This window comes from Patella vulgata, chromosome 4 (genome assembly GCF_932274485.2).
Source record: "Patella vulgata chromosome 4, xgPatVulg1.2, whole genome shotgun sequence".
Taxonomy (NCBI): Eukaryota; Metazoa; Mollusca; class Gastropoda; family Patellidae; genus Patella; species Patella vulgata.
In genome coordinates this window covers 14,794,950-14,807,821 of record NC_065882.2, presented here as the reverse complement: position 1 = coordinate 14,807,821, position 12,872 = coordinate 14,794,950, and the positions used below count along the sequence as shown (strand labels likewise).

General features: G+C 41.3%; 1 protein-coding gene across 1 annotated transcript in view; it reads left to right on the top strand.

Moving 5' to 3' along the window:
* Nucleotides 1-2,008: 2,008 nt before the first annotated feature.
* LOC126818601 (kinase suppressor of Ras 2) overlaps nucleotides 2,009-12,872 on the top strand; it is a 60,895-nt gene continuing 50,031 nt past the window's right edge. The window contains exon 1 of the mRNA XM_050546103.1: nucleotides 2,009-2,165. Coding sequence (XP_050402060.1) covers nucleotides 2,141-2,165 — 25 coding nt within the window. The 5' untranslated portion in view covers nucleotides 2,009-2,140. The remainder of the gene's footprint in view (nucleotides 2,166-12,872) is intronic.

The window sequence follows — 12,872 nt, the reverse complement described above, 5'->3', positions numbered from 1 at the left end:
AGGCTTTTGACCTATTGACGTCAGACAGTAATTAATCAATCAGCGTTGACATTTCTAGTGGTTTACCCACAGTTCCGTGAACTCGCCGTAACAGACCGTTTCATTGGCTAATACCTCACTTCAACCAGAATGCGTGTTATATAACATCTTTTCCAGATCGTAGTGTTGTGGAAACAAGTAAAACGAAATTTTGAACTATAAAAAACGAATTGAAATAGGATCTGCGTTTTAAAAAGATTGATTCAGAGATTCAACTTTCAAAACATTGCAGTTTGCAAGGGATTCCTCTATCTCTTAAATATGAGAGAAATAGGGTTTAACGTCCACTCGACATAAACTAGGCCATTTCGGGACTAACATATTATGGTTCAATTTTATTTCAACGATTCGTTTGCGCGTAGGGGTCTTAGCCGTGTGTGGGTGTGGAGGGGGGGGGGGCGGAGAAAACCCACGAGATTGGACAGGCGACCCTACTCCTAGTCATGTACAACGCCACTTGACTCAATGACAAACAGATCTATCGGTCACCTACCCCCACCCCCTTGCTGCAAGATACCCAAGTCCGTATGCACCGAGGAATGACCCAAACCGAGGTCCCATGTACTCATTGGCGTGCACGTAGGACGTTAAACCTCATCAAATGGTGCCTACGAATTATCTCGGTATTTCTGCCAACACTTCTCCAACTTCAAACTGTGTTTACACGTGATATATATTTTTCGTACCATCCAAAGGACTGGGCACAGTTCCCCCGTTAATCCCACATACAATAACGCGTTTTCCGTTATGAGTTAGATTTTTGTTCCGGGGATTTTGGTGTAATATCAGAACTCGAACTCCGTCAATCGATTCGCAATAGTTTAAAGAACAAACATACGAAGCCTACTCAAATTGGCGAAGTCTTATGGACTGTGTTTTTAAGAGTATCGCCCCAAGAAGAACAGGAGAAGTGTAAGTGAAGTGTATAGAACCCGTTGCTGGTTCAGCAAGTTCGACCGCTTCTAGCCCATTGGTTTCCAGTGAGCTCTGTCAACTTGCGGCGATGAATCGCTGATTCCGGTCAGACAAGAACGTGAGCGGTAATTAGATAACGTATGGTGCTAGGACTTGTCGACAGGACCGGATTAGGAGGGGAGCTGACTGGCCTGCAGCCAGGGCCCTCAATATTATAGGGATCCCAAAATTAGAATAAAATATGTACCACTGTACCCCTTTTCTCTATTCTCTATTTCTTAGACAGGGTCCTATGGAAGCTTAACACAGCCCTGCTTGTCGACATAGTTGGACAAGGCTGTCAACATCCCTTTAAAGCCGAAAGTCACAGTGGCCTAGTGAGTATGACACTGTCACACTATCAAAGCGGTCCATGACTCCCTCTCTGTGATGGCCAAGAGAGTTCCACAGGATTTTTCATCGAGGTTTCAGTGGTATAGGACGTAGAGCCTAATTAGGATCAACGTCTAGACTTTCGGATGGAACGGAAACCCGATGTTTCGTGTACACGTAAACGCCCACTTAAAAGAACCCTTGGCAGTTGTAATTTGACGAAGAGTAGGTGGAAAGGCCGCTGTCCGGGAAATTATTCCCTGTCCGTTTTCATTATCCCGGTTGGAGCGAAAAAGCAGAATGATAAACCACGTGTCATGTTCCTTTAAATTCACACACAGATATTTTGAATGGGGATTTGATATAGGACATAATACAGAATCATACGGCTTGCATAAATAAATCTATATGCACCCGGGGAGTTTCTCCGACTCATTTAACACAACCACATGACAACAAAACACCTAACAGAAAAATTAAAACACAAATTGTTTAAAGTAGCAATTCTGTTCGTGTGCCGAGTTCGTGATAATCGATAGTTTTATCGGAAGGCTGGCTGTTAAAGTTGACATGATACGGTGTACACGACCAGATGACGAGTTTCAACTTACAACAACTGTCTTTATCCCGCTTGTACATGTATATACACATATCTCTATATATAATACACACTATTTATTATATAAAATCATGTTTGATTTGTTAATCTCGAACATTTTCTGGATATCCGAGATTTATTATTCGTTAATCTTTGGATATGGGAGGATTAATAAAGTACTAAAACTTGTGTTGTAAGGATTAGAGTGGAATAAGGATGAATTCTCGCACACAAAGATCAGGTACAGTAATATCTACAGTCATCAAATCTCATTCATAATCTTTTCTCTTAATTCATTAGCCCAGTTTGGAGCAGAACAGTAGGACGTTAAACCCCATTTCATTTCTTTTCATTTCTTTTCTTTTAGGATGGGACGAAACACCGAAATCAAATGGTGTTTAATGTCCCACTTTTATGCATCGATTGGGCTAATGAAGTCGGGAAGAAAAACGAAAAACGACGGTGTCTGGGCGAAAATTTCCTCCCTCTTGGCACTATACATGGCCTATGCTGGTCTTCACTAATCCGGTTGGAACAGCAAAAGTAGGACGTTAATCCCCATTTCATTTCATTTCTGAAAATTGTAAATCCAGAATAAAACGGGATTTTATATCCCATATTTCTGTACTAAACGGTCGTACATGTGCACACGAGTAGGTTTCGAATTTTTACACCACCCGAGAAGCTAGACGCTCTATCTTGCACCCCTCTCCATCCTGCACCAATTAGAGGGGGGAACTCATGCTGAAAACTCCCGAGGAATTCATCAACCAATACCGGAATCGAAACCAGGGCCGTCTGTTGAGTGAGTCAACGCCTTAATCGCTGAGCCACATGTAATTTAGTTATCTGAATTTCCCAAACATCCACGTCATCTAAAAAAAAGAGTAAGCTTCTCCAGCGATCGTTTGAAACCCGAATTTCAATAACAGGCCGCGATGGGTCACCAAACAGTATAGGTCTCGGGTAGGACCGGAGGTTATCGGGATTTTCCGGCTTGTATACCCTCGTTAGTGGTACAGGATGGATGCCCTGGCAAGAAAAAATAAAGTGTCCAGTCGTTCGCATAGGCCGAAAAATTTAGGTCCACCTGTGTACACGTTGGCATGCATTCAAAAGAATCCATGACAGAATTCTGTGAAAAATAGGAGGAAAGGAACCGTCGCTGCCCGGGCTAAATTCCCCTTAACACACCGACACACCGAATTTATTATTCCCGTCTAAGTTAGCTCTGCTAGAGGGCCAGTATTAAAGAGGGAACTGACTGACTGGGCGTCAGTCAGGCGCCCCAATATTAAAGCCCCCCCCCCCAACCGATCCCTCCCGATACCATATATGATATTTACTATGTTGTATATGTTTGTACCAAATACAAACTGACCCACAAATTACATTTGTGTGAGTGTGACGGACAGAGAGAGAGAAATGGGGCTTAACGTCCACTCGACACAAACTAGGTCATTTCGGGACTAACACATGGTTCAATTTTTTATTTCAATAATTCGCTTGCGGCGTAGGGATCTTTAGCAGTGGGAGGAAACCGGAGGACCCGGAGAAAAGGTTGAATAGGCGACCCTACTCCTTGTCACGTACAACTCAATGACAGACCCTATGATACAGTGCGCATGTGCTAACCATTCGGCCATCTACCCCCCCCCCCCTGTGAGTGTGACCGACAATGACCTTAATATGTCCCATTATCACTGACATTTCAACCAGGGGTCTATAAACCACATGTCATTTCTTTGGATTTCAAAATATTGATTATTAATTATGTTTGGTTATATTTAGATAACGACCATATTTTACCTCATGACGATGTTGTTTTGTTTTCTCATTATAATAATATTTACATGCAAAAACAAGTTAATGGGATTTTAATAATATTTTTGAACCAGAAACTCAATTTGGAAATCTCAATTTTATTATTCTTCGGCGACGTTCTTCAAAAAAGTCTAAAGGCTCCGCTTATTGAGTAAGATCTACATGGAACTTGTCATTTTTGTACTTAGGACAACTGCGCATTCAAAAAAGCTTAAAGGTTCCGCTTATTTGAGTAAGGTCTACGTGAAACTTGGAATTTTTGTTCTTTGGACAACTGCGCATCGAATGCCGAACTTTGACGTCATAGTTCTAAAATGGCGCGGATGACTTCACCAATCGGTGATTCCCGTTTCATAGTAGCACATTCTTCTTGTTGTTTTGTCTTGTCCGTAGGTTTGTCTTATTGGGGGGGGGGGGGTCGGCGTGGTTTCGACTGGTCAGTGGAGCAGGACACAGGGCCTGGCAGAGGCTAACGTATAGTCTGTTATGATGAGACGAAAATCCGAGGTTCCGTGTACACATTGGCGTACACGCAAAAGATCATTTTGCAGTTGGAATTCGACATAAGAATATGCCATAGCGCCGCTGTTCAGGCAAAATTTCTCTCATAGCACACTGCATGGCGTATGTCCGTCTTCATTAGCATGCTCGTCGGACCAGAACAGATGGGCCTTTAACATCATTTCATTTCATCATATTATTGTTTACATGGTAATGGCGTTTTATTTTCTGATCTATATTTTTGAAATTTGTAAACTTTCGATTTTAGATATTGCGAAATACAGAATAACAATCTGAATTTTTGTTTTTTATATTTTAACAAGTTTGTTTTTTATATTCTTGTGAAAAGATCAGATGTCATATTCTACGCGATGTTTCAGACAAGATGCTATATCTTAAGATAATTGCTTCATTTTAAATAAATATACAGGCAAACGAGTCTTGGATTAATATTATTAGTCATTATTAAGTTTTGTAATACTGTTAATGTAAACAACCCTCGTCCCTCAAGACAGAGCCACACCACAGAAAGTCTCATTTTGAGTCACTGATAATAAGGACGATAAATGCTGAAAGGGAAATGAAATGAAATGAAATGGGGTTTAACGTCCTACTGTTCTGCTCCTAAACTGGGCTAATGAAGGCGGGCATACGCCATTCAGTGTGCTATGAGGGAAATTTTGCCCGAACAGCGGCACTACGGCCTACTCTTATAGCGAATTCCAACTGCCAAGGGATCTTTTACGTGCACGCCAATATGTACACGGGACCTCGGTTTTTCGTCCCATCCGAACGACTAGACAGCTGTCCTTGTCAGGCCCTCCGTCCTGCATCACTGACAAGGGGAAACCACGCCGGAAAATCTGGATGAACTTTCTCGGCCAATGCAGGAATCGAACAACCGACCTCCAGGCTAGCGAGCCAGCGTCTTACCCACTTAGCCACGTGATTCCCATGCTAAAAGGGGGTCGGGGTATGTCGCCTTTGTGATCCGGTGCGATTGCCGATTGGGTTATATGCCACTGAATGAAACTGAGAGTTGTATGACAAAGAGAGTTTTATGACAAAGGGGGGCACGGTGGCTCAGTGAGTAAGGAGCTGGCTCGCTAGCCTGGAGGTCGCGGGTTCGCTCCCGGTGTTGATCGAGAAAGTACATCGGGATTTTTCCGGCGTGGTTTCCCCTTGTCAGTGGCGCAGGGCGAAGAGCCTGACAAGGACAGTTGTACAAGTTGGCGTGCACGTAAAATACCCCTTGGCAGTTGGAATTCGGTATAAGAGTAGGCCGTAGCTCCGCTGCCCGGGCAAAATTTCCCTCATAGCACATGTTCGTATGTCCGTCTTCATTAGTCCAGTCGGAGCAGGACAGTAGGACGTTAAACCACATTTCATTTCATTTCAGTTGTATGACCTTTCTCTCTGATGCCATTGTGAAAAAAAGCAATGGCGGTTAGTTGCACATGTTCTCCGTTCCTGCAATCATTTGCAACTAGTTGCATCCAAATTTTAAGCGGTTTTGCTACTGAATGGAACTAGCTTTGCGACAATGATTAGGCATTCTGTGTATTTCGCAATTTATTTCAGGGCCCCATTACGTCATTTGTGTGCATAAATATGGCCGACGTTATCGAGTATTGACATTCAACGAAAGGGGAATACCAAGAAATGGCAGAACTCTCCTTTAAGAAATGTATTGTTATTCTTTTGTTAGAGTTTGTACTGATTCCAGGGTCGCTATGTGGTTCCTGACAATTTTGGTAGCATCGGGGTCAGTTGCATACGGTCGCACTCGACATAAGCCCTATAAAATTCCAGTTAAAGTAGTTGTATGTACTTGCAACTAACCGTGCGAGGTCAACATACGTGGTATGTGGTCGGCACTTTTTTTATCAACAATATTTTTATTCAGTAAATATCTGAATTTGAATGGGGTAACAGACTATTGGTGGGATTGGGGTGCGGTGGGAGTATCAAAATAGTAATTGTTCCGATTTATTAAATTATCTATTAAGGGTAGTTATGTGAATTTGCACTAAGGGGGCGATTGGGTATTTACACTCTATTGTTATTCATACTTTTATTAATTATCAATGTATATTATTTATATTTGTATACATGTTTTGGTTTGGCTACAGCAAACTTTTTGCTTCGCCTGTAATAAAGTTCAAGTTCATTTTCAATCTGTCTCTCTGCATTTCGTGTTACACACAATCGAAGCACTAAGACGAGTAGGGTGGCGTGGTTACGAAATGAAATGAAATGAAATGGAGTTTAACGTCCTACTTTTCTGCTCCTAACCTGGGCTAATGAAGACGGGCATACGCCATACAGTGTGCTATGAGGGAAATTTTGCCCTGACAGCGGCACTACGGCCTACTCTTATATCGAATTCCAACTGCCAAGGGATCTTTTACGTGCACGCCAATGTGTACACGGGACCTCGGTTTTTCGTCCCATCCGAACGACTAGACAGCTTTCCTTGTCAGCCCGCGTGGTTACGATGTCAGGCTTGTAGGAAATGTCACACCAATGAAATAGTCGATAGGGTGCTCAAGTATTTTTACTTTGGACTTGATTTATCTATACATGTACATATTACATTTAACCGGTCATTGATTAAGCTTTTCAATAATGTATAGATAGTGTCAACCCAAGGGACGTAATTAACTGTTATTTAATGCCAAGTTCCCACTGTCGTTCCATGCGTTGCAACAGGATAGTCCCGATTGGGTCCACGATCGTGTAAGTGCCGATACGTTCGGATACGTTTCGATACGAACAGCACGATTCCAACGAATGACTATAATATACTCTTCAAAAAAAAGTAGGGGATATTGAAATGCAAATACCTAGTCATGGACATTTTTACTTTTGACAGTGTATCTCTTTGCGAGTGAAATGGGGCCGTCAGATAAGCCGCCCATATGAACTGTTTATGTTCATGTGTAGGCAATTGGCCTGTTATTAACATACACTCTAATAAAAACAGCAGTAGTGCATTTCCGCAGTTTTGTATTGTTTCTGAATATCCCCTACTTTTTTTTAAGAGTATATATGATAAGACCTGATAGGATCACCACGATTACTCCACGATTAAAACCACGATTTCAATCGTAGCGCGAATCGTGATAGTGGCAATCTAGAATTAAGGAGCTAAACCCCTAACTCAATCTTTTCGATAGAATACTCGAAATTAAAAACATGTATTATAGAATTCAATATTCGTAAATTCCAATCAACGTTGATGTTCTGACCATGCTGTGAAAATATAGGATCCTAATTTCCAATATTTAATACGCAATAAACATTTTATAATCAATACATTCTGTGGTTTCGGAAGTCATTTGTAATGAACAAAGAATGATATCTCCTACAAGACCATGCGGAAGCAATTAGTAATGGCTGATTCACTAACGACAAAATAGTAATTAAAGAAACGACTGACCTTCAATTTGGACTTGACGTGTTTCACCGAACATAATTGATAAGAAATTACAATAAATATCTAAAAAAATAAATTAATATTAATCATTTTATATACATGCATGATACATTAATATATGCTTTTAGGCCTATTTTCGTCTATTTTAAGTTTCTTAAACATATATTATGCGAGAGCTAAATCTGCCTATTGCCCTAAATTAGACATTAATTAGCTTATCCAAACAATAATCAAATCTCGATGGATGATTTAACGTCAAAATGGATAATCAAGACTTAGTTTTTATCATACCGACTTTAGTAATGATGATCGAGACTAGGCCTAAAATTCAATCGCAATATCTCGGTTCATAGTTGAGCAATTTGACTGAAGTTTTCAGCATATTCTCTTTATTTTTTAACTATTATAGCGAGAACTATCGACTCTTTAACTAATCTCCCATAATTCCCCTTTAAGAATAGAGCCATGCGCACATTAAGCTTTTCAATAATGCATAGATTGTGTCAACCCAGGGGACATTATTTTCAGAGAGACTGCTATTTAATATAATCTGTGGTAACAACATATGCCTAGTATATTGGCACGGTTCCTAGAGAAAGTCTGTTTGTAACCCAGGGACTGGTCCCCAAGCGCTTTTCATCCTTCTTGTTTTTGGGGGCGACGCTCTTTGCAAAGGGCCTTATTAAGTATGATCGACAAAAAAAATTGGCGTTCTTGTTCCTTTGACAATTTCGCATCGGTTTTGATAGCATTTAAGAGCGATCATATTCATTAGATTGGCCGAATAGTTTAACTGTTGCGACTTAGAACATTAGGTCTGTCACTGAGTCAACTGTGTGTACGTGACAAGGAGTAGGGTCGCCAGCCCAATCTTTGGGGTTTTTTTCCGGGTCCTACGATCCCCCCCCCCCCTCTACTCAAGACCCCCAAAATAACATTTAACCATATGTTAGTCCCGAAATTACAGAGTGTGTGTGTCGATTTAACGTTAAACCCCATTTCTTTCTCTATATTATCTAATCATTAATTGATCTACTGAGAGCCCAATAGTCGATGTATGTCTACACGGTGGCGCTTTTTACTTCCTTTTACAATTCAACCTATATAAAATGATATAAATCATTCAAACAGTCATCGATTAATCTTTTCCAACACATATATAATTACTGTCAACCCGAGAGACATTGTTCGCTAATAACTAGTATCAACTACTAACAACATAGGTCGGGTATATGGGCACAGTTCTTAGAGAACATCGGGTATATGGACACGGTTCTTAAAGAAAGTCGGGTATATGTTTTCTAGAGAAAGTTGGGTATATGGGCCGGTTTCTAGAGAAAGTTGGGTATATGGGCTCGATTTCTAGAGAAAGTCGGATATATGGGCACGGTTTCTAGAGAAAGTCGGGTATGTGGGCCCGGTTTCTAGAGAAAGTCGGGTATATAGGCACGGTTTCTAGAGAAAGTCGGGTATATGGGCCCGGATCCTAGAGAAAGTCCGGTATATGGGCACGGTTCTTAGAGAAAGTCCGGTATATGGACCCGGTTCTTAAAGACAGTCGGGTATATTGGCCCGGATTCTAGAGAAAGTCGGGTATATGGGCCCGGTTTCTAGAGAAAGTCGGGTATATGGGCACGGTTTCTAGTGAATGTCGGGTATATGGGCCCGGATCCTAGAGAAAGTCCGGTATATGGGCACGGTTCTTAGAGAAAGTCGGGTATATGGACCCGGTTTCTAGAGAAAGCCGGGTATGTGGGCACGGTTTCTAGTGAAAGTCGGGTATATGGGCCCGGATCCTAGAGAAAGTCGGGTATATGGGCCCGGTTTCAAGAGAAAGTCGGGTATATGCGCCCGGTTTCTAGAGAAAGTCGGGTATATGGACCCGGATCCTAGAGAAAGTCGGGTATATGGCCACGATTTCTAGAGAAAGTCGGGTATATGGACCTAGTTCCTAGAGAAAGTCGGGTATAAGGGCACGGTTCCTAGAGAAAGTCGGGTATATGGGCCTGTTCCTAGAGAAAGTCGGGTATAAAGGCACGGTTCCTAGAGAAAGTCGGGTATATGGGCCTGGTTCCTAGAGAATGTCGGGCATATGGGCACGGTTCCTAGAGAAAGTCAGGTATATGGGCACAGTTTCTAGAGAAAGTCTGTTTTGATGTACGATTCTGACCCCGTTTAAATTCGATATTAGAAAGTTTGTTACTGTTAGTGGTGGGTTACTTAAACCCTTCATTTCATATTTTGACACTTATCAGGAGGTCCCAGGTTCGACCCTGGTGAGAGAGACATAAATGGGGTTTAACGTCCACTCGACACAAACTAGGTCATTTCGGGACTAACACATGGTTCAATTTTATTTCAATAGGGGTCTTTTAGCAGTGGGGGGAAACCGGGGGTCCCGGGGAAAACCCACGAGGTTGGACAGGCGACCCTACTCCTTGTCACGTACAACCGGGGAATCGAAACCACGTCAGTTGACTCAATGACAGACCGTATGATACAGCGCCTGGTGTTGGCCAAGAAAGTTACGTTCGTGTCTTTCTTCTTTTGTCTTTTACGACTGCGTGTTGTGCCATTTTAGTTATTTTGTGTTTTGTGTCATTATTTTTACACCACTGTGTCTCATATTTAGGTCACGTTATAATTATAGATTTTAATTAGAGATTTATGTCTTAAAGATGCATTGTGTAAGATCTTGCTATTCTAGTTCAATATAGATAATGAAAAGGGAATATATTGAAAATTTCATTGGCATGTCGTTCTTGCTATAATAGTTCAAACATAGATAATGAAAAAGAGAACATATTGAAAATTTCATTTACATTACTTTATTCTGAGATTCTGAGATTCTGAGTCTAGTTCTGATTTTCATTCCTACTGTCTCGATTATCCGTTATTAAATTAAATGATTAAATGGCGATCTTAGTTTAATCTGTTTACATCTGTACCATCCGATGGTCTAGAGAGTTGATTATAAGTTTGTTATGTTAATATATGTCTTCGCCTGTCCAACTTCGTGGGTTTTCTCCAGGTCCTCCGGTTTCCTCCCACTGCTAAAGACCCCTACGCGCAAGCGAATTATTGAAATAAAATTAAACCATATGTTAGTCCCGAAATTACCTAGTTTGTGTCGTGTGGACGTTAAACCCCATTTCTCTCTCTCTCTCTCTTAATATATGTCTAAATAATAGTTTATATAACACATAATGAAGCCAGAAAAAAGACCTGAACTATGTTTGCAGATTTAGCTCTTATATAATGGATGTTTAACACGTATAAGTAGTTTATATGGTCTACCTGAATGTTGCGCAATTGTTAATTCACAGTTAAGCGTTTTTTGGACATATAATAATGATAGGAATGTAGATATTATAAAATAAATCAATTTTTACGAATGTATTATTGATCGTCGACAATAAATTTTTTTATCACAATATTGTAGTTTATGTGGGATTTAAAACACATCAAATAACGATCAGTGGGTTTAAGAGAGAGAGAGAGAGAGAGAGAAAGAGAGAGAGAGGTCTTTAGCAGTGGGAGGTAGCCAGAGGACCCGGAGAAACACAACGACGTTGGACAGGCGATCTTACTCCTTGTCACGTACAAGCGGGGAATCGGAACCACTCAAATAAATAAATTGATAAACCTGCTATGAATTCATTAGAAGCGAACGTAACATAAATTCAGTTCCCGTTTGTAAAAATCCGTTGAGCACGATGAGGCTTTTTATGTAACCGATATAACACGTGTATTGTATTATTGAGGCCCTGGTAAGCAACATCATCTAGTCGTTCGGATGGGACAAAAAGTCTCCTTATCAGATGGAACTTGTTGGAGGGGAGGCGGAAACGCCGCTGTGCAAGCTAACTTTCCCTCATAGAACAATGAATGGCGCATGCCCTTCCTCAGTAGTCTGGTTGATGGAGACAAAACCATATTGCAGTTCATTTCAGACATAAAACAAATACACTAGTGAGTATGGTGCAGGTGTTTTATATATAGCTGTTATATATAGTACATGTTTTATAGCCCACGATCAATAATACATTCGCAACATTTGATTTATTTTATAATATCTACAATAACCTTCACTCTCTCAATTCTCCATCCGATATAATAGCTTCGGTTAGCTAGTGGCGGGGTATGCTTACAGAGAAAGAGAAAGAGAAATGGGGTTTAACGTCCACTCAACACAAACTAGGTCATTTCGGGACTAACATATGGTTTAATTTTATTTCAATTATTCGCTTGCGCGTAGGGGTCTTTAGCAGTGGGAGGAAACCGGAGGACCCGGAGAAAACCCACGAGGTTGGACAGGCGACCCTACTCCTTGTCACGTACAACCGGGGATTCGAAACCACGCCAGTCGACTCAATGACAGACTTTATGATACAGCGCGCGCACGCTAACCATTCAGCCCCCCCCCCCCCCCGATATGCTTACAGAAGAGAGATGGGACTTAACGTTCTTTCGATATAAACTAGCTCCTTTTTGGACTAACCAAAATTATTTCAATAATTCGCTTGCGTGTAGGGGTCTAAAGTAGTGAGAAGTAAATCAGATACCCGGAGAAAACCCACCAGGTTGGACAGTCTACCCAACTCCTTTTGTGGGATCGAGATCACGTCACTTGATTTAGTGACAGACCCTATGATCTAAAGCGAACGTGTTAGACACCCACCCACCCACCCCCCCACCCCCCCCCCCCCCCGCGCCGCAAAAACTACAAGAAATAACCAATACATTGATATTCATGTAAATGTACTGGAAAAGTTCACATTTATTTTAACTCTTAACCCATCAATGATGTAGTAGAATAGATGAAATGAAATGAAATGGGGTTTAGCGTCCTACTGTTCTGCTTCTAAACTGGGCTAATGAAGACGGGCATACGCCATACTGTTTGCTATGAGTGAAATTTTGCCCGGACAGTAGCACTACGGCCTACTCTTATATCGAATTCCAACTGTCAAGGGATCTTTTACGTGCACGTCAATGTGTACACGGGGCCTCGGTTTTCCGTCCCATCCTAACGACTAGACAGCTGCCCTTGTCATGCCCTCCGTCCTGCAACACTGAAAAGGGGGAACCACGCCGGAAATCTTTATGTACTAGAATATAGTGAACAATAATTCTATTATAATTTTTTAGAGGCATTTAGTAACTGGATAGAGCAATAAACTA